Consider the following 18,073-nt stretch of genomic DNA (forward strand, 5'->3'; position numbering starts at 1 on the left):
TCACATGTTCAGTCAAGAAAGCTCTGCTATGATGGCTTGGATGCTGCATGCACATGACCAACTTGAGAATGCCTAAGGCTACATTTTATGTTCAGCTAAACCAAAGATGGTCAATACAGAAGAGAGAGTACAAAGATACCATTAAATCCAGTCTGAAAGCAGAGCAGGTCAACACCAATAGTGGGAAAGCAACAGTACAAAACAGAACAAAGTGGTCATAATTTTGTAATGTTGCTACAAACCATTTTGAAATAAAGCACATTGATGCCTTGTGTAACAAGTGTAAACAACACAAAGCAATAACAGAACAACCCGTCATGCTCATGGGCAATCTCATATGTACTACATGCAGCTGTGTCAAAGAGCTCAGGTTGATCCCTTGCATGTATTGGTGGGGTTGTCTTGCAGTTACTCATCCTACACAGCTGCAGTCATACACCTCCTGGTACTGCGGCAACTGTTTACTAACAAGCAAGAGTAAATGCTCTTTCAAAGAAAAAGTAGTTACCTACCTCTTAAAAGCTACAATTCTTCTGAGACCTGTTCTCAGAGATTCCAAGTCCTGCCTTCCATTCTCACTGATCAGTCTTGCCCCTGGGATTCTTACCAGTGCAGTGCTAAGTGCTGGTGGCCCTTTATGCCCCTGCAACAGCAAGCCAAATAGTATGCAAGTTTGGACCCACTGGGCACATCTTTTCGTGTATTAAGTTGAAGTAATAAACTTTGGTGCTTATCACTCCGGAGTTTATTACACATGCACCCAAAAGCACAGCATGTTGAGCCAGGTCAGAGCAGCCCTGGCTGGCAGGCAGTCTGGGGGTCAGCCTGCCAGCCCAGGGCTGCTCTGACTCCGCTCAACATGCTGTGGAGTGGCCGGCTAGTACACAAGGGTTCTTCAGTGCAGGGCTAGCTGGCAGGCAACCCCTGTACTGAAGCACCCTTGTGCTTCAAGCAATCAGGGCAGTGTCTACATGTGCACTGCTGTGTAGTAAAAAACTTGCAGCAGGATGGTACTTGTATATAAGTACTACCCTGCCACAGAGTTAATTAGTTTACTTCAGCCTAATAGGGGCACACATATAAATGCCAGATTTACAGCAGAGCTAATTAGTCAGCTCCACTTTAAACATGTACTCATTCCCTCTGGTTGCTGCTTTTTCAGAAGTCCAGTTTTGTTGGGCCTAGAGCATATATAAATCAAGAGTAGAATTCATGGGGACAACACATCTTAAAGAAACAGAGTAAACTGTAGAGTAAGAGGAATAAATATTTTTTTTTGTACAGATCACTAAAAAAGAGCATGGCAAATCATCTTTCAATGGGTGGTCAATATGAATCCAAAGGTGCTTTATGAATTATTACAAAAAGCAGATTGTCCTAATTCCATACAAGATGGAGATTGTGTTGGCAGAGGTTTTTGTTTTAGTAGGTTGATTTAATTTACATGGTGAAACAATATCATTACAGTAGACTTTTTAGCTAAGAGCTATTATAATCTCACAAGTACAATGAGATATACGACAAAATACGATTATTCATGTTAATTTGTCACATTTTGTTTGCTGGTGTCACATGCTGACTGGTTTGCAATTCAATCACCAATTACATTTCACCTATCTGAGCCCTGGCTCTGAGGTTTCATTCTTCTCCCAAGCTGCTTTCAAGAAAATAGATTAGCTGCAGGCATCTATGTGTAATCAATGCACGGACAGCTTACTGTGCAGTAAGCTTTCCATGAGTGCACATCTACATGTACACCTATCAGGAGCAAATTTGCTCCCAACCAGTGCATGGTGGCGGGGTTGACCTGAGGAGATCCTGGGGTCAGAAAAAGCCATGTCGAAAAAAGTGTGGTGCACATAGCAGCAGTGTGCACCACCCAAAACCAGAGCCTAGCTAGCCAGTCACATTCTACCTGCCAGCCAGGCTCCATGCTGCAGGAACACCATATCTGCAGCTCCCTAAAGTCCCCAGGACCCCAGGTAAGGGTCCTGGGGCCAGCACAGTTTCTGGCTGAGCCTCCCCTACCGCACCTGAGGTAATGTGCTGTGCGCAGCACACCTTGTCTCCAGGGAAATATGTTCCTGCTCATGGGGACACACCCAACAGGAACAGTTCAGGGCAGGGATAGTCCTGCCCTGCTCTACTACTATACGGCAGCCAGGGAAGCTCTAGGCTCCCCTGGGTTCCAGCCCCAGGTTGACAGGGAGCACTAAGGTCAGGCCTGGGATCCAGGAGGTAGGGGAAATTATCTCATCTCTGAGAGAGCTGCCTCCCAACCCTACCCATGCCCTAGGCAGATGCCTTCTGCCTAAACCCCACTCTGATTGCAGAGCTGGGGCAAAGACAATGTCCCCTCCCCCTGCAGCAGGCAGCTCCTGACCCCCCACTCAGAGATCAAAGCTGGGGCTGCAACATTGCCCCCTGCTCCCAAGAGCTGCCTGCTGTGGAGCCTGGCTCCAGTTGTGGAGCTGAGGTGGGGACAGTGTTGATCTGGGATGAGAGCCAACCAATGTTGATTGGCAATTGGAGCTGGCCCCAGCAGCAGGCAGCTCTTGGAGGAGGGAGTAATGTCTCAGCCCCTGGCTTCAATCTCAGACCTGGGAGCTGGGAGCAGACTGCTGCAAAGGCAGGAGACAGTGTCCCCACCCTGGCTCTGCAGTCTGCCCCAGCAGCAGGCAGCTGCCCATGGGAAGGGCTGGGGGAGGGTTCCCTCACTTGCTGCCTAGAGTCACCAATTTACTCCCAGTCAGTTATATGACCATGTGCTACTGTGCAGTAGCTACTGCACAGTAAATCTATTACCTGTGTTTACAGGTACTAGAAAACCATGCAGTAGATCAATCTACTGCACGGTAAAGTGTCTCATGTAGACATACCCTTGAAGTGTGAATGTCATCTCTGGTTGATGGGAAGCTCTTGGAGGTGATAAGTCCCAGGGAGGGACTCTTGTCAGGTGGGCTAGGAAGATTTAAGATGTTGGGATTATATGGGATTTTTAGTACAAAATCTCTAATGCCTGGAGCAGAAAATGTGGTTATTAAATCACTAGCAAATTGCCCTTTAATAATGATGGCAGGGATGGAGTGATGGCAGGGATGGAGTGTGGGGGCGAAGCCAATGCTGCACCGCCACCCCCCCCCCCATGCCACTGCCATCTCTGAGGAGCAGGGATGAGGAGGAGGGGGCAGGCCAGCAGTGCTGGTCTTGCCCTCCTGCTCTGTGACCTCTATCCCTGCCATAATTCTCCCCTGCTCTGCACCCCAGCTCTGAGTCTGGCCCCATGCCACCCTCCCCCCCCCCACTGTCCCCGTGCTCCATTCCCACTGTCATTCTTGACTAGCAACTTGCCCCACCTGCAGCACCGGCTAGAGCCTCACCCCACCCCCAAGCCCTTTACAGACAGACAGATGGACTAAGCCCTTTATATATAGAGAGAATAATAAAATAAATACAAAGAAAATTGTCCCTTCAGGTAACACCTGTATAGAAAATTTCTGGAGTATTGTGTTTTGCCTGTTTGTGCCTTGACTCTTTTTGTTTTCTGGAGTTTCCTGCTCTTTAAACTGTGTTGGTCTCCACCAGAAGGAAATTGCTCTTGCTGTTTAAGCATGAGAGGTCTGACTTACCCAGAAACTGTATGGCAATCCTTGAGCAAATCATTTGACTTTTGGGTGCCTCAGTTTTCTCATATGTAAAATTAAGCTGATGAGTCTTCCATGTCTCACAGAGGTATTGTGGGGTTAAGCTAACATTTGCAAGCATTCTGAGGCCTTTCAGTTGAAGATGCTGTTGCTATGCATAGTTATAGTATTTTTTCCTTGGGTAATCTATTAGTGGAGCTTGTGGCATGAATAAACATTGAAATGTGCTAAAGGGCAGGCAGTTCAATTCAGCATAATAAATAATGAATCTAATGAAAGCTACAAGCTTTTCTGTCTCTCAGAAACCTGCAAGCTATTCCTTTCTAGCTTGATTTTTCTTGCTCTGCTGCAAGTGCTCAGCTGGCCTTGAAAGTGTCATGAAAGAAACTTACACTGTGGCACTGTATTGCAGCTCCTTAATCTTTCCCTTCTTGTTGGAGCTTGAAAGCAAGGGCCTCCACAGAGGATCTAATATCAAAAGAGGGTAATGTCACTACATAGAGGAGAAAAATAATTACCAAATTTCCTGAATAGTAAACAGGTTTCTTTTTCTTTTTTTAAGGAAGCTGAACTCTTCGCTGGCTTGGTCCTTGGCCTGCACAGTTCTATCCCTGCCTGCTGCAGCTTGGGCTATAGCAGCAGTCCCCCAAAAGCGTTTGATTTAGAAAGAATGATAAATGTTAACAGTGGCGGGGCTGGCGGGACAAACTGAGCAAGTTCTTCAACGTCTGTGGCTAGGAGGGAGTGTCTCCAACGCCGCCTCTCCTCCACCGAGGCTGACACCGCTCCCAGGCTCCATCCATCGGCTTCGCAGCCGCACATGACGTGAGTTCATAGAAACAGGCGGCGGCGGGGCTTGGCAAGGGCCAGGCTTGCACTCGCGCGGGACTGGCACCAGGGGGCAGGCTGGCGATGGCTGTGGGGCTGCGGCAGCGAGCCTGTTCCCCGTGCCCCCCGCGGCCGCGGGCGGGAAGCGGGAGGCAGAAGCGAAGCGAGGCGGCGGAGAGGCCGGCCCTCGCGCTCGGCCTCCGCGCCCGCCTCACGCTGCTCCCGGGGCCGACGCGGGAGGACGAGGCAGCCCAGCCGTCCCCAGGCCCGCACCGCAGCGGATGCGGCGTGCCTGGCTCCCGCCCGCAGGGCCGGCCCAGCCAGCAAATCCCTCCGGCCCGGCGCGTGCCCCGCGTCCTGGCGCAGCATGGGCGGCTGCGGGGCCCCGGGCTCCTGGGAGCGGGTCCCGGGTCCGTGCCGCCTGGAGCGCCCGGGCATGCAAGCGCCGGGGAGCCGGGAGGCCGGGGCAGGCTGTAGCGCGCGCCGGAGGTGCCCGGGCCCGGCTCCCCGTCCGCGCCAGGAGGGCTGCAGCCCGAAACGTGGGCGCCGAGCCCCGGAGCCCGCCCTGCTTCCCGGGCCCGGTGGTGCGGCTCCCTGCCCGGGCTGCTCGCGGCAGGGAGGGCCCGTGCCCACGTCGCGGGCTGCAGCCCTCCTGGCGCGGACGGGGAGCCGGGCCCGGCAGGTCCTCGGCACGAGGGGCGCTCCTCCGCCGCGTCCCTTGTGGCCGGCTCCCTGCCCTGGGCCCGGCCGCTTGCGGGACAGCGCCCCCGGCGCTCGCCCGCCGCCGGCTGGCCGGCCCGACCCGCAGGACCTCCGCCTCTGGCCCGCTCCGCCAAGCCAAGGGAGCCAAAAACGAAGGAAGGAAGCAAGTAGCAGAGGAGGCTTCGGGCCGCGCGAGCGGAGATCTCGGTGCCCGCCAGTGCCCGGGTGAGCCCCGGGACTGCACCGGCCCAGGCCTCTCTCCTCGCCGGGGATGCGGCTTCACACCTCCCTGGGGAGCCAGGCCCCCGCACCCGCCTCGCGTTCCTTGCAAGTGGCTCTGCCTGGCAGGCAAGACTGGAGCTTCCCCAGCTTGGGGGCAAAACTGGCCCAGCCCAGCCCTCAGGGACAGTCCACAGCTCACCTAGGTAGTCCACTGTGCTGTCTCACTCCTCTAAACGATGTAGAAATTTCCCCTAACAGCCCACCTAACCTGCTTTGCTGCAACTCCAAGCCACCGGTCTGTGTCCTGCTCTCAGCAGCAAGAGAGAAAACATTTCCCCTCTTTGTTTATGGCAACCCTTCTGTTTTATGAAGGCTGCTAGCATGTCCTCTCTTTTTCTGCAAGCTGGACTGTCTGTTTTTTCCAAGCCCCTTATCATTTTTGCTACTTGCCTCTAGACCCTCTCTAACTTCTCCATGTCCTTTTAAAAAATGTGGAGCCTGAAACTACTCTGTACTCTAAATGAGGCCTAACTAGTGCCAAATAAAGAGACTATCACTTCTCATGTCTTGCACCTTGTGAGCCTGGAAACTGCCAGAGAACTCACAGTGCTGCCCACGGGGAAACCTGGCCCTTTGCTGCAGGCAGCTGTGGGGGTTGCTGTGCTGGGACCCAGCTGGCTGCAAGAGCAGAGAGGCATAAAGGGATGCAGTAGACAGTTTCACAGTTTCATAGTTGTTGGAGCTGGAAGGGACCTTACAGATCATCAGGTCCAGCCCCTCCTGCACTTGGGCAGGAAAGACTGCTGGGGTCTGATGAACCCAGCAAGGTCGGCCTCAAGACTGCTGTCAAAGAAGCTTATCTGCCTGCAGCCCATGCACAGTCTCTCTTACATGCTGCAGGTCATGCTGCAGGTGAAAACATACCTGCCTGGACAGGTCCTGCTCCAGAGCTTTTTGCCTGCAGGTGATGCCCAGGAGAGTGCGAAGGAGAACACCTGCTGTTCAGAGCACCTTGCAGCAGGTGGCTTCCCAGGGGAAATCAGCCTCTCCACCCTGGGCTCCAGCCACATCAGAGATCCACACTTGATCTGTCTGCTGGGCAATGCCCTCCCCTCACCCCATGCCCCTATCACACACATCTAGTGCTGATAAAAGGGCAGGCTCTCTGGTGGGGCAAGAAGATCCTCCTTCGTGCATTTCCATGGGAGTCATGGGAAGGCAAGCCTAAGACATGACAGGAGGTTTGGACAGGGCTGAGGGGGCCAAATCTCCTGTTATATCCTATAAGATGGGATCTGGGCCTCCTGGGGACCACAGCAGGACTTGACCAGTATTATATCAGTAGGGTGGCTCCAGGGTCCTGCCTTCCTATTCCTTCCCAAAGTTACTCTGAGCCCCAGACTCTTTTGTCATCTTGGACTGCAGGCAGGAATGAATAAGAGGATGCAGGGACCCTACTTGGAGCATCCTGGGGAGGGGGTATTGCTGTGGTCTAGACCCTGTCCCAACCAGGGACTCGGGCTACAGGCAAACCGGATGAGGCTGGTCTCTCCAGATATCTCACAATATGGGCTTGGTCATTTCTGCAGCAGGGAAGCAGGACTGGATAAGAAGGGTGCATGCCACTCTCAGGAGGAAATGAATCACCATCCCCAACTACTAGATCATCCCAGCCAAAGCTTTGTCTAGCCAAGTTTTGAAAACTTCCAAACCCTTCAAAGGATGGAGATGCCACCACCTCTCTAGGTAACCCGTTCCAGTGCTTCACTGCCCTCCTAGTGAGAAAGTGTTTTCTAATATCCAGTTTAGACCCCACTTGCTGCAACTTGAGACCATTGCTCCTTGCTCCTTATTCTACCACTAGCAGTAGATCTCCCCTTGAGATACAATTACTGTTTGAATCCAGCTGAATTTTACCTATAATTAGTTGTCTGCATGTTCACTTAAAATAAACCAATGCTTTATTTGCAACCCAGGGTGGGGCAAGGCGGGGGAGACGGTAAGAGTTTGTCCAGGGTCTTCACCTGTGTGTAACAGCAGGTTCAGGTCTTGCTTCCCATAGTCCCTGAGGTGATCAGCGCCTTCCTCCTAGCGCTGTCAGTGGAAGTGGATTGGGCCAGCTGGGCGCCAGACGGTCTTATTCCGGAGTCAGAGTGTCTGCACACGAGGAGAATGAGGAAGAGCTATTCCGAAGTAAGTGCAGGTGCCCTGGCGTCCGCGACTAGACCACACAGGCAGCAGGGGTCTCGGCTCTCTCGAGCGGGGCTGCGCTGAGGGGCTCCTTTCTCCGGACGAGCGAGTCCAGCAGCGGTCTTTCCCCGTCGCGGAGGCGCTCAGGATTCAAGCCGCGGACGAGAGCCCCCGCGCCCTAGCTCCCAGCTTGCCGCCGCAGGCCCCCGTGGCCCGAGGATCTTTTCTGCCTCGCTCACAGCCCCGCGCCCCGCGCCCGCAGGGCCGATGCCCGCGGAGGGAAGCGGCTGCCGCCGGCCCCGCCGCCAGAGCTGCTCGGCTCGAGGCAGCCCCGGCCCAGGGAGAGCGCGTCCTCGTCCCAGGGCGCGAGAAGGAGCCGGGAGTGGAGCGGGCCAGCTCGGGCCTGCCAACAAGGGGTCGCCCCACGGCAAAAGCCTACGTGGTAGGGCTCGGGCACTCGCCGCCTGCTCGCATGAAACAGGGACACGGCTCTGCTGTGACGAGGGCACCCTGGGGCGGCCTGGCTGAGCGAGGCTTCCTGCTGTGCTGCGCGGGTCTCGGGCTCGAGGGCACGGGCTGTGGCAGCGCAGGGTCCCGAGGGCCTCAGCCCCAGCGCTGGCTCATCCCCGCTGCCTCTGCCGGGGCCAGGAGGCCAGAGCCGTGCCGGGGCGGGTGACGCGGGGAGCCTCAGGCGCTCTCCCCAGGGCGCCTCACCGGCCCCGTGCCCCGGAGCGCGGCCGCCTGCCAGCACCCCCGGGAGCGGGAGCGGGAGCGGGAGCGGGAGCGGGCCGCAGCGAGGCCCCGGGCACGCGGGCAGGGGCAGGGCAGCGTCAGCCCCAGGCCTGGGCCCGGCCACCAGGCACCTCCGCGCCCCGGGACGGCCTGCCGGCCCATCGGGGACACGAGACAGCGCCACGCGGCTTGGCCGGAGCGTGACACCACGGAGCGGCGCCGAGGAGCGGGCCCCCGCTGGGCGTTTGCGGCGGGGCGGGGCGGGGCGCCCCGTGCCCAAGGGCCGCGCCGGCCTGCCCGCGGGTGCTGGCGGCCTGGCGCGCTCTGACGCCTGGCCTTGGCCCGACCCGGCCAGCCCGAGCGCCTGCCCGCTTCCCCCGGGCTACCGGAAAGGCCGCCGCCGCGGGCCTTACACTTGGCTCGCGGGGAGACAGCGGCTGCCGGGGCCCTCAGCACCGGCGGGAAAGCCAGGACAGGGCCCGGGCCCCAGAAGCAAAGCCGCAGCCTGTTTTGTGGCCTGGGGATGTGCTTTGCCAGTGGGCAGGGGTGGCAGGGACTCGCAGCTCGGGGGAGCATCTGCCGCCAGTTCCTGTCCGGCCGGGACAGGACGCTTGCGGCGGGTCCCTGCGGGGGCCTGTGCCCGCGCCCCAGCATCGCGGCCGCCCGCCCGCCTCGTGATCCCGCGCCAGGCGCGGCTCCGTCGTGCCCGCCCCGTCGCGGGAAGGCGCTGAGACCGGGCCGTGGCCCCGGCCGGGGGAGCACAGCAGGCCGCAGGCCCGGGGCTTGCCTCTGTTCCCGCGGCCCCAGCGCCCACGAGCGCTCCTGCCCCTCGCGGCCCCGCCCAGGGTCCCGCCCCGCGTAGCGCTCGCCCTCGGGCCTCGACGTCTCCCGGCCCCGGGGCCTGAGCACCGGGCTGCGGCGGTGCCCCCAGTGCCTCGTGCCCGGCCTGCCCCGCGCGGAAAGCAAAGGCACCTGCGGGCGGGCGCCCCTGCGGAGCGCCCCCGAGGGGTCCCCGGGCCGGCGCCGGCCCCGCACACACGCCTTCCTCCCCCGCCGGCCCTGCTCGCCGCGGGACGCCGCGTGTCCTCCCGGCTGCGACCTGGCCATCGCCACCGCCCTGGGCCACTGCAGGTAGCGTGAGCGAGCGCCCCCGCGCCGGCCGTGCTGCCCTGCCTCCGGCGCTGCGGGGCGCGGCGGCAGGTGTCCGGGTGCGAGCGGGAGCCCCGGGAGACCCGTGGGCCCGGGCCTGCAGAGCCGCGAGGAGCCGGCGGGAGCGCGGTGCCGCCGCGCCGCGCCGCGCCGCGCCGCCTCTGCCCCGGCGCCCTCGCCCTTTGGCCCTGAGCACAAAGGCGGGCGGGAGCGGGGGCCGGGGAGGGAGCAAGCGGGTGGCGCGGGGTTTTATTGCCCTCGCGCGTAATCGGATTGTTGCTGTCCTGATGGAAAGCAGAGACGTGCGGAGGGCGAGCTAAGAGAATAATTGCAGGGGGAAGGCAGTTAAATTTTATTTCGAGTCCCACAGGCAGAACCTGCCATTTTATTGCAAACATCTGGAAGGCCCGAGAGCCGGGCGCGGGTTCACTGCAGTCCGAGCCGAGATTTTGATGCTGTAAACCGCAAGCGCGGGCGGTGCCGCCCGGCGCGGAGCGCAGATCCCTGGCGGCGGCCGGCGGAGGGTCGCTCGGCACCTGGGCCCCGCGCAGCCTCCGCCCGCAGCCGCTCCTGGCCCGCGTCCGGGAGCCAGTGGCTCCTTTATGAGCTCTCGACCCTGGCTTACCGCCGCGTTATTGCAGGGAGGCGCTGCCGGGATCTAAAGGGAGCTGCTCCCGCGAGCCGAGGCCGCGGTGGGGGCCGGGGCTGGGCTCGCAAACCGCCTTCATTCTTCCGCGTCCCGGGCTCACGCTCTGGCCCCAGCTTCTGGTCTAAACCCAGAGTTTAGCGGCAGCGGCCGTGCCCGGTCCAGCGCGCGAGCCCCGCTGGGCCGGGGCAGCCCCCGAGGCTTGCCGCCCGCCAAGTCGGGCCGCGCGGCTGAGACACGGGCGAGATCTGCTTTGGCGGCGGCTGCTGGTCCCCGGGGCTCCCACGGGCAGCGCCTAGGGCCGCGCGGCAAACGTGCCCGGGACGGCGGCAGCGCTCGTTCAGCAACGCGCACGCCTGCACCGCCGATACCTGCGCCCGGGCCGTGCTGGGGGCAGCGGCGCCGCTCGGCTTCTGTCTCCCCGGCCTTTGTTGCGAGTCGGCGAGAAGCAGCAGTCGGGGCAGGCTAGCAGATCGCCGCTTTTGTCAAGCGTCGGGGAGTCGGTGGAGCGGGGGGCGGGCGCCATGTGTTCAGTCCGCGGGTCCCGACGACACCGGAGTAGCGGGGCTGCGACACGGCGCCCGGATAGCCCTGCCCGGCGCGGCCGGGATGCGCGGGGCGCGGAGCTCCGCTCAGTCCCGGCCGCTTGCGAGTTTGGCCGGTCTCTGCGCGGCCGAGTCTGGGGCCGGCTGTAGTTTTGCTGGCGGTTTTGTCAGTTTGAAATCGCTCCCGTATTAGGGCCCTTCCAGCCCATCCAGGGAAGAAAACTAAAACAAGACAGAGGAACCGATATGAGAACGAGAGCGGGCAGACCGCGGAAACTAGACTTCTGTAGTGTGAGAAACGGATTGTATATTTCACATAAGTCCCCAACTTGTTTAAAGCGTTCGAGTGCAGTTTGCTCCTGCAAAATCTCACAAAATAGCTTGCGTTTGGGGGGATCTTTTCCGCCAACCTACCTACTTACTCGCCTACGCCTGTGAAACCTGCTTGGGCGTCTCTGCCGTGCAGGGGAATGTTACCGGGACTTTCAGATCACAGGATATCGTTTGTTTTTTTTCCCCAAGGAATTTCTTTTCCGTCAGGTTCAGGGTGAAAGTCCCTGGGAACAGTGTCAAGCAGCCCTGTGGAAATAGGCGTGTTCCTCCCAATCGTATCAATGCCGGTGATTAAAAAACAAAAATGAGTTTCCTAAAATCCACCCCCAGTCCAGGGTCCTTGGAGCCAGACTTCCCAGAGCGGACTGATCCCCAAGCTAGGCAGGATGCGGGAAACGCCAGCCCTGAGCAAGCTGTGTGCCCGTGCGCTCCCTGGAAGCAACCTAACCACGGCGGTATAGACGGGGTGCTCCTGGGGGATTGAGCGGGTCCCGCTCACCCGCTCTCCAGCTAGGGGAGCCGCCCCCCCCGCCGCCCCCCACCTCGTAAGTGCTCGCCAGGTTGGTTGATTTAGCCACCACAAAGCATTGTCAGGCAGGCAACCCCGTCACCTAGGCCAGGAAAAGGGACCGGGAAGAAGTCTGTTCGTCTCCCGAGACCCCGGGCATCTGCTTGTGTCCCTCTAGCTCGTGACACTGCTTCCAAACCCTTGCTTGTGCCCGAGCCCCCCTCTATTTAAAACTCTCCTAACCACGACCAGACGCTCCGAGCTCATTGTCTGAGAGCCGCCGAGGGCCGCCATTTCAGGATTTTTTAGGAGAGGTTTCGAGAAAAGAAAACCCCGCACCGACTCCGGAAGAGTGATTCCACTTTCTCTTAGTTTCTCCTCATTTATTCAGTGCTGCAGATCCACTCACTGCTTTGCCTGTAGGCTTGCGTTTTTCTGAATGCTTCCTGTCCGCTGTTCTGTTTCAGTTCTTTCTTCTCCATTCAAATAAAATAAAATAAAACCGCATAGCGGTTTGTGTTTCGTTTAGCCAACCATGACCTCCTACCTACTGTCCTAGCCACCTCTGCACCATTCGCGATATTATTTTTATTCAGATGATCTAAGGAAAGTGTAGAAGGAGTTTCACCTTAAGAAGTTAGGTTCTTTTTTTTCCTTTTCTTACTACGAACTTGCTGCCCAAACGACCGCTGCACACATGTTGTCTAAGTGCGGCCGTCCGTGTAGGGCTGCGCTGCACACGGGTGGCCACGGGTGCACTGTGCATGGGGGGCACGGCCACGCTCTACACGAACGCGCGCAGCAGCATCCTGCGGCATTAGCTGAGCAAGCGAGTTCGTAGCAAGAAGAAAAAGGACAAGACTTCCTACGGTTAAACTCTTTCACGTGCATTTGTACGTGTCTGCAGACGGGATGAATCTCAAATAGCTGCTCTGTGAACCTCCGCCCCGCGTGCAGTGTTTGAATGAATTTCCAGGCATCTGCCTGAGCTAAACCTGACATTCAGCGGGTTTTCTCTCCGAGGCCAAAACGATGCTGCAGTCGCAAAAGCAAATGAAAAAGTCTTCGAAATACGGGAGACTTTATAAACATATTTGAACTCCCGCAAAATGTCACAGCGAGACCTTGCAGCCTGATTGTTCCGAAGGGGATTGAGCAAAGAGTGGCCAGGCGGGGTAACGCTTGCGAGACGCAGCGAGGACCTTTTCTAGTGGGACGCCGCTGTCCCGGCCGGCAGCAGCCAGGGCATTAACGTGGCACGCGCTGGGTTTTCTAACCCGCACCATTCCCTACTTTTCGATCCCAGATTTTAAAGCCCTTTAAAATGCAGCGTTTGGTGCTTAGTGACCGACAGTCCGGAGCAAAGGCGGGCGCGGAGACTGGCCAAATGTGGGAGCTGCTCCCCTCTGTCCTTACGGGCGCACATTTCCTCGGGGCCTCCGCTCTTCAAAGAGTTAAGCCCGTCCGGTGCTCCGAGGCCCAACTGGCCGCGCTCCGCTCCCTCCCCTGCTCATTGGGTTTTGGGTCTTTCTCCTTCCCGGCCTCCCATTGGCCACAGCTGCTTTTTTTCCCCCCCTTTGACAGGCGCACGCAGCCTGCCTAACTCGGGGGGGGGGGATTTCCCAGAAGTTTGGATCCATCAGAGAGAGAGGAGGAAAGGGGAGGGGAAAAGATGCACTGGAGCCTGGGCCCCTCTGAGCCCGTGCCCCGCACAGCTCCCGCCGCGGCGCGCCCCATGTAGCTCCTTCCCGGCGCGGGCTGGGGGAGAGGGCGAGCCGCTCTGCCGCTGCTTGCTCGCCCGGCGGAGGGCTGCGCTGCGGGTAAGATGAGCGAGCGGAGAAGGTCGGCAGTGGCCCTCAGCTCCCGAGCGCACGCCTTCTCGGTGGAAGCCTTGATTGGGACGAATAAAAAGAGGAAGCTGCGGGACTGGGAGGACAAGGGCCTGGACCTGTCCATGGAAAGCCTCAGCCCCGGCGGCCAGCTGGGTGAGAATGAAGACCCGACGCCGTGCCTGGATCTCCACCCCGGTTAGTGCCGCGCCGGCCTCCTGCTGCACGGGGCCTGCCTGCGGAGAGGCCCGGGGGAGGCCTCTGCATGCTCCCCGGCCCTTCCCCTCGCCTGCGCGGCTGGGCCAGGTCCTGCGGGCCGCGCCGTGCCCCCGCCCGGGCTGGCCAGCGGGCTGCGAGCCGAGCGGCTGACCGGGCCCCCGGTGTCCCCACCGTCCGGGCGGCGGCGGCCGGTTTTCCAGCCCGGCGGAGCCCGCGCCGGCCGGCCCGGGGAAAGGGCTCTTGCCCTCCGGAGGGTGCGAGCGGGATCGGCCCTGGGCACAGCTGCGCTCGGGCTACCGCGGGCGCGGGGTGAGAGGAGCCGCGCGCCGGAGCGGGGCTCCCGCCCCACCCGCCTGAGCTCATCTCCCCTTCCCCGGGGAGCTGCGAGGCGGTGGAGGTGCACACACGCAGCAGGCCCCCAGCGGCGGGCAGATCCCCGGGCCCTGGCGCAGGGGTAGCGGCGGGACCCCGCTGCCCTCCCACCTCCGTGTCGCCGGCGCCGCCCTCGCCCTCGCCCTCGCCCTGGCGAAGGGCGCTGCGAGGGAGCTGCAGCCAGCGCCTTCCCCAGCCCCGGGGCGGCTGAAGGCTGCTTGCCATGCTGCCTGACCGGAGACTCGCGGGCAGTACGGAGTTCCCAGGGCATTTCGCGTGTGTGCCTGGCGGGGAGTTACCTAATGCTAAGTCCTTATCACTGAGTTCTCTCTTTCCGCGTGCGGAGGCCATGGCCGGGGGAGCCGCCGTGGCCGGGAGCGCGCCGAGGACCTGCGTGAAACTTTCTGGGGTCCGGAGAAAGGCGCCGGGCCGAGGGAGCGGGCAGGGGCTGCCGGAGCGCGAGCCCCCCGTGTCCCGGCGGCCTCAAGCCAGGGGAAACGAGGCGAGTTGAGGAGCCTTCACCTGTGCGCAGCCCGAGGAGCGGGCCCTGAGGCGGACGAGTCCCGCCAGCTGCAGCGGCACCGGTAGCCCTAGGCAGGACTGTAACAACAACCACGATTTCTTTTCCTCCCGCAACGCCAAAGCGACCGAGCTAATGAATACGTGCTGCGGGCAAGGAGATGGTCCGCAGCCCGGCGGCAGGAGGGCGAGACGGAATGAAGCAAAACGGGGAGAAAAAGAAAGACAACGCACGTCTGCGAGTTGCTTCTCGGTTAAAACAATAAACGAATACTTTTAAAGCAGGCCCCGAGCCGCTCGGGCCGCCCAAGAGCGAGCGCTTGGAGTTGGTTACTCGGCCTGTTTTTCCAGGAGTAAAAGGGAGCCGGGGAGGGTCCCGCGCGCCGGCCGAGGAAGCAGGCGGAGCCGCGCCGGTGTCTTTCATGGAGGGAAGGAAATGAGGAACAGTTTACACTCCAGGCCTGCGGAGGCCGATGGCCTTTAAAAAAAGCCCGAGAGCGCCGTTAAATCCCGACCCGTGCAGCTGCCTGCAAATTGATCAGCCGCTGCCGAGGCCCCGCTCCCGCCTTCTCAAGGGCCGCGGTGGGACGGCGGCGTCGCGCCGCACGAGGAAGGTGGACCGCCGCCCGCTGCCCCGCCGGGCCCGGCTGCGGCGCCGCGGGTCGCCTCCGTTGCACTTCGCAGCGGATTTCGTTTTCAAAGCAAAACAAGAGCCAGCGCCGGAGCGGCAGTCACGGCGCGAAAGCCCGGCCGGCACGGTCCCTTCCAGCCCGAGGGCTGCAAGGCCGAGGCGCTTCGCTGGGCCGCCTTCCCCCTCGGCGAGCTGCAGCGGGGCCCGCGGCCCTGTCCCGCCCGAGCCGGAGCTTGCGGCGTACCCGCCGCGGCGGCCCAGTGCCCAGGACGGCCGGGGCTGAAGAGGGGCAGGGAGCCGGGGCTCTGACCACCGGGCGGGCGAGTGCGAGGGAGCGATCCGGCCCGAGGCGGCTCAAGGCAGGGCAGCCCCGCCGCGCCCCGGCCGCCCCGCGCACGCTTCCCCACTGGCGCGTGTCTGGGCCGGCCGCTCCCGGCTGCACGAGCGCGCACTTCCTTGGCTAGTAAAGCCCCGGGCCAGCGCTGTCGCGGGGGCAGCGGGCTGCAGCCGCGGGCGCTGCCGGCAGCGCGTCGCTGGGCAGCTGCGGCGGGAGCGCCTTTGCCACGTGGCCTTGCCCGTACGTTACTCGCCCGGCGCCCGGCGGGGTGGCGCAGCCTCGGCCCGGCCGCCCGCCCGAGCTCGGCCCCGCGGCTCCTCCGGAGCCTGGAAGTGAACCTTTGCGGCGCTGCTTGAGCGTGAGTGATCGCCTCTGGGCTCAGGTACCGGGGCTGCGCGGAGACAACAGCGTGGCGCGGACTCAAACGAAGCCCTGGGCGTGAAGGACGGCCTTCCTCCTCGTCCTCAGGCAGCTGTGCGGATCTTGTTAAGCAACTTCATCTAACGCCTTCTGTTGTACCATCCCGCGCTGTTTTGGTACGCTAGGAAAAAGTCGTTCAAGCGTCGTTGTTGTGAGGGTTTCACCTCACTTTCAAACCAGCACTGGATTTTGTGCAGTACAGTTCCTTTCTTAAAATCTGGTAACTTTCTCATTGTGAGGCCCTGGATGGAGAAAATGTATTACATGCATTTTAGACACATTTCCAAAGCAACTAAAAGGTCCAAGAAAACATGGTCATTCTAGGGTCTTCGCCTGCACAGATTGGAGACAGCAGTTTTATAGCACTGATAAAGGTGGGATCCTGTTCTCCTTTCTGAAGGTATAATGTTTTCATATCCACCCTGAGGATTCAGGAGACCTCCATCTTAAACCTGCCACTGGTCCAGGGCAGAATACATGAGGTACTGACCCACAGGAGGGGTATTCAGGTTTGCAGAAAAAATCCCTGCGTTGTGGACACGAGGTTGCAAGAATATAAAAAACAAGAGCAGCTCCAAGTGGCAGCTGGCTAAAGCTGTTCAGAAGCTCAGATCTTGGAAATAATCTTAGTGGAAACATTTCTGTGGGAAAGAAGCAGGTAAAGGAATTAAAAGTCCAAGGCAAGTGCAGGTCCTGAAACAGTAAATGCAGTCTATCACCAACTTCCTCAGAGCTACCCATTTAGCATGCATTAGATATTATGAATGCATATATACATATCCAGATTTGGGAGTGTGCACACAGAGTGTGTGTTTGGAGTATTTGTGAGTGTATGCTCTATACATAACTACATATACTGTACAGTTGTGTGTAGCCTCTGCATAGACTCAAGCTGCAGACTGTGGTTCCAGATGTGATTGCTCAGGCTTGGGTTTTGTTGGAGACTGTTGGGTACAGCACAGTGTAGTGAGCAGGGCATGAAACAAGCATTTGGGACCTTTCCTTCCAAGCTCTGCCAGTTACCAGGCATTGACCTCTTGAGAAGTCACATCACTAGTTGTCAGCATGACTATTTGTGAAACCGGCAAAATAGTCTCTGTGCTTTCCTTTGTTAGTTCCCTGTGTCACACTGAGGGTGAGTGAAGTATATGGTAGAGTTAAATGTGTTTGTGCAAAAGTGGCTGATGCTGGGAAGAGCTGAAATTAGTGCAACTGATAATTCAAGAACATTTTGAAAAACAGACATCCAGAATGTATGTGCCCCTCCTGTGCTTTGCCCACAGTGTGGACACCAGCATTGCTGCAGCAGAGGAAAGTGATGGAGCTGTCCAGATGGGAACCAGGAGGGCTGTCTGGGAGCTCCGAGTGGATTTGTGTTGGTCAAGTTCACCCACCTTTGACCTCTGAATTTTGAGGGAGGAGGGTGGGGGGGATTGATGCCTGCAGAAATATGTACCTTATTGAATTGGCGATCTCCTGCAGTTAGGCCTGCTAAACTTTTCCTACAGAGAGGCAAATTACTCAGACTGAAATAGGGTTGCAGGCAATGGAATCATACAAGCAAATCTGGAAATTGTTTCTAAGAGGAGTCTTCAAAAAGAGACAGGATTTCCAGCAATGTCTTCCTTGCTTTTATACTCACTTCTAGCATTTTCATTCAAGATCATTCCATCTTCAGTGAGTGGAAAAAGGTGGGAATTCAGGAGACATTCCTCTCTGTGTATGAGATCTCAAGGAAACTCCAAAGGGTTCTCTTACAGGCAAGAGTCAAATAATTCCTTATAAACCATCGATCACTTATCCCTCCTCTCGCTTGGGACTGAGCTTTTATATCAAATGGTTGCTTAACTAGTCTCTCTCAGGCAGAGGTGTCCTGCCCTATCTAATCTGTCTTTACAGAAGACTAATTTTTTTTTTTAAAGAAGGAAAAGCTGGAAAAAGTTTTTCAAGCCTGGTACTTTCAGAAAAGAACATTTCTATTGTTTTAGGGCCTGATCCTAACATTCCTATTTTATGCAAGTGTTCTACATTCACAGAAATCTTGTCTTCCTATTGAAAACAACAGATTTCTTGCATGAATCACAGCTTGCAGACAGGAGCCCTTAAGGACCAAGGTGATTCTTAAATTTATCTCTGCTGCCTGGTCTATGTTTTGAAACTCACATTAGTTTCGATAAATCTGTTTAAAATCAACCTAACGATCCTAGTTCAAACTTGGGAGAGTGATGTATTGAAACTAGCTTAAAT

The 18,073-nt window shown here is 58.5% G+C and overlaps 2 protein-coding genes across 11 annotated transcripts in view; both read left to right on the forward strand.

The window, feature by feature from the left end:
* Nucleotides 1-4,953, forward strand: part of WARS2 (tryptophanyl tRNA synthetase 2, mitochondrial) — a 117,651-nt gene extending 112,698 nt beyond the window's left edge. The window contains exon 7 of the mRNA XM_090053715.1: nt 4,207-4,953. Within this exon, the coding sequence (XP_089909841.1) occupies nt 4,207-4,214 (8 nt within the window). The 3' untranslated portion in view covers nt 4,215-4,953. The remainder of the gene's footprint in view (nt 1-4,206) is intronic.
* A 4,363-nt stretch (nt 4,954-9,316) lies between these two features.
* TBX15 (T-box transcription factor 15) overlaps nt 9,317-18,073 on the forward strand; it is a 252,746-nt gene continuing 243,989 nt past the window's right edge. For 2 of the 10 annotated variants that reach the window (XR_016443167.1, XM_090053642.1), the window contains exon 1: nt 13,146-13,526. Coding sequence is in view for 7 of the 10 variants with exons in the window: in XM_090053642.1 (XP_089909768.1) it covers nt 13,325-13,526 (202 nt within the window). In the remaining 3 variants the exon portion in view is untranslated. Of the gene's footprint in view, nt 9,450-13,145; nt 13,527-18,073 lie in introns of those variants that run through there. The other 8 variants (XM_090053676.1, XM_090053666.1, XM_090053633.1 and 5 more) reach the window with 7 other exon arrangements.

This window comes from Crocodylus siamensis, chromosome 1 (assembly GCF_052110815.1).
Source record: "Crocodylus siamensis isolate JL-2025a chromosome 1, ASM5211081v1, whole genome shotgun sequence".
Taxonomy (NCBI): Eukaryota; Metazoa; Chordata; order Crocodylia; family Crocodylidae; genus Crocodylus; species Crocodylus siamensis.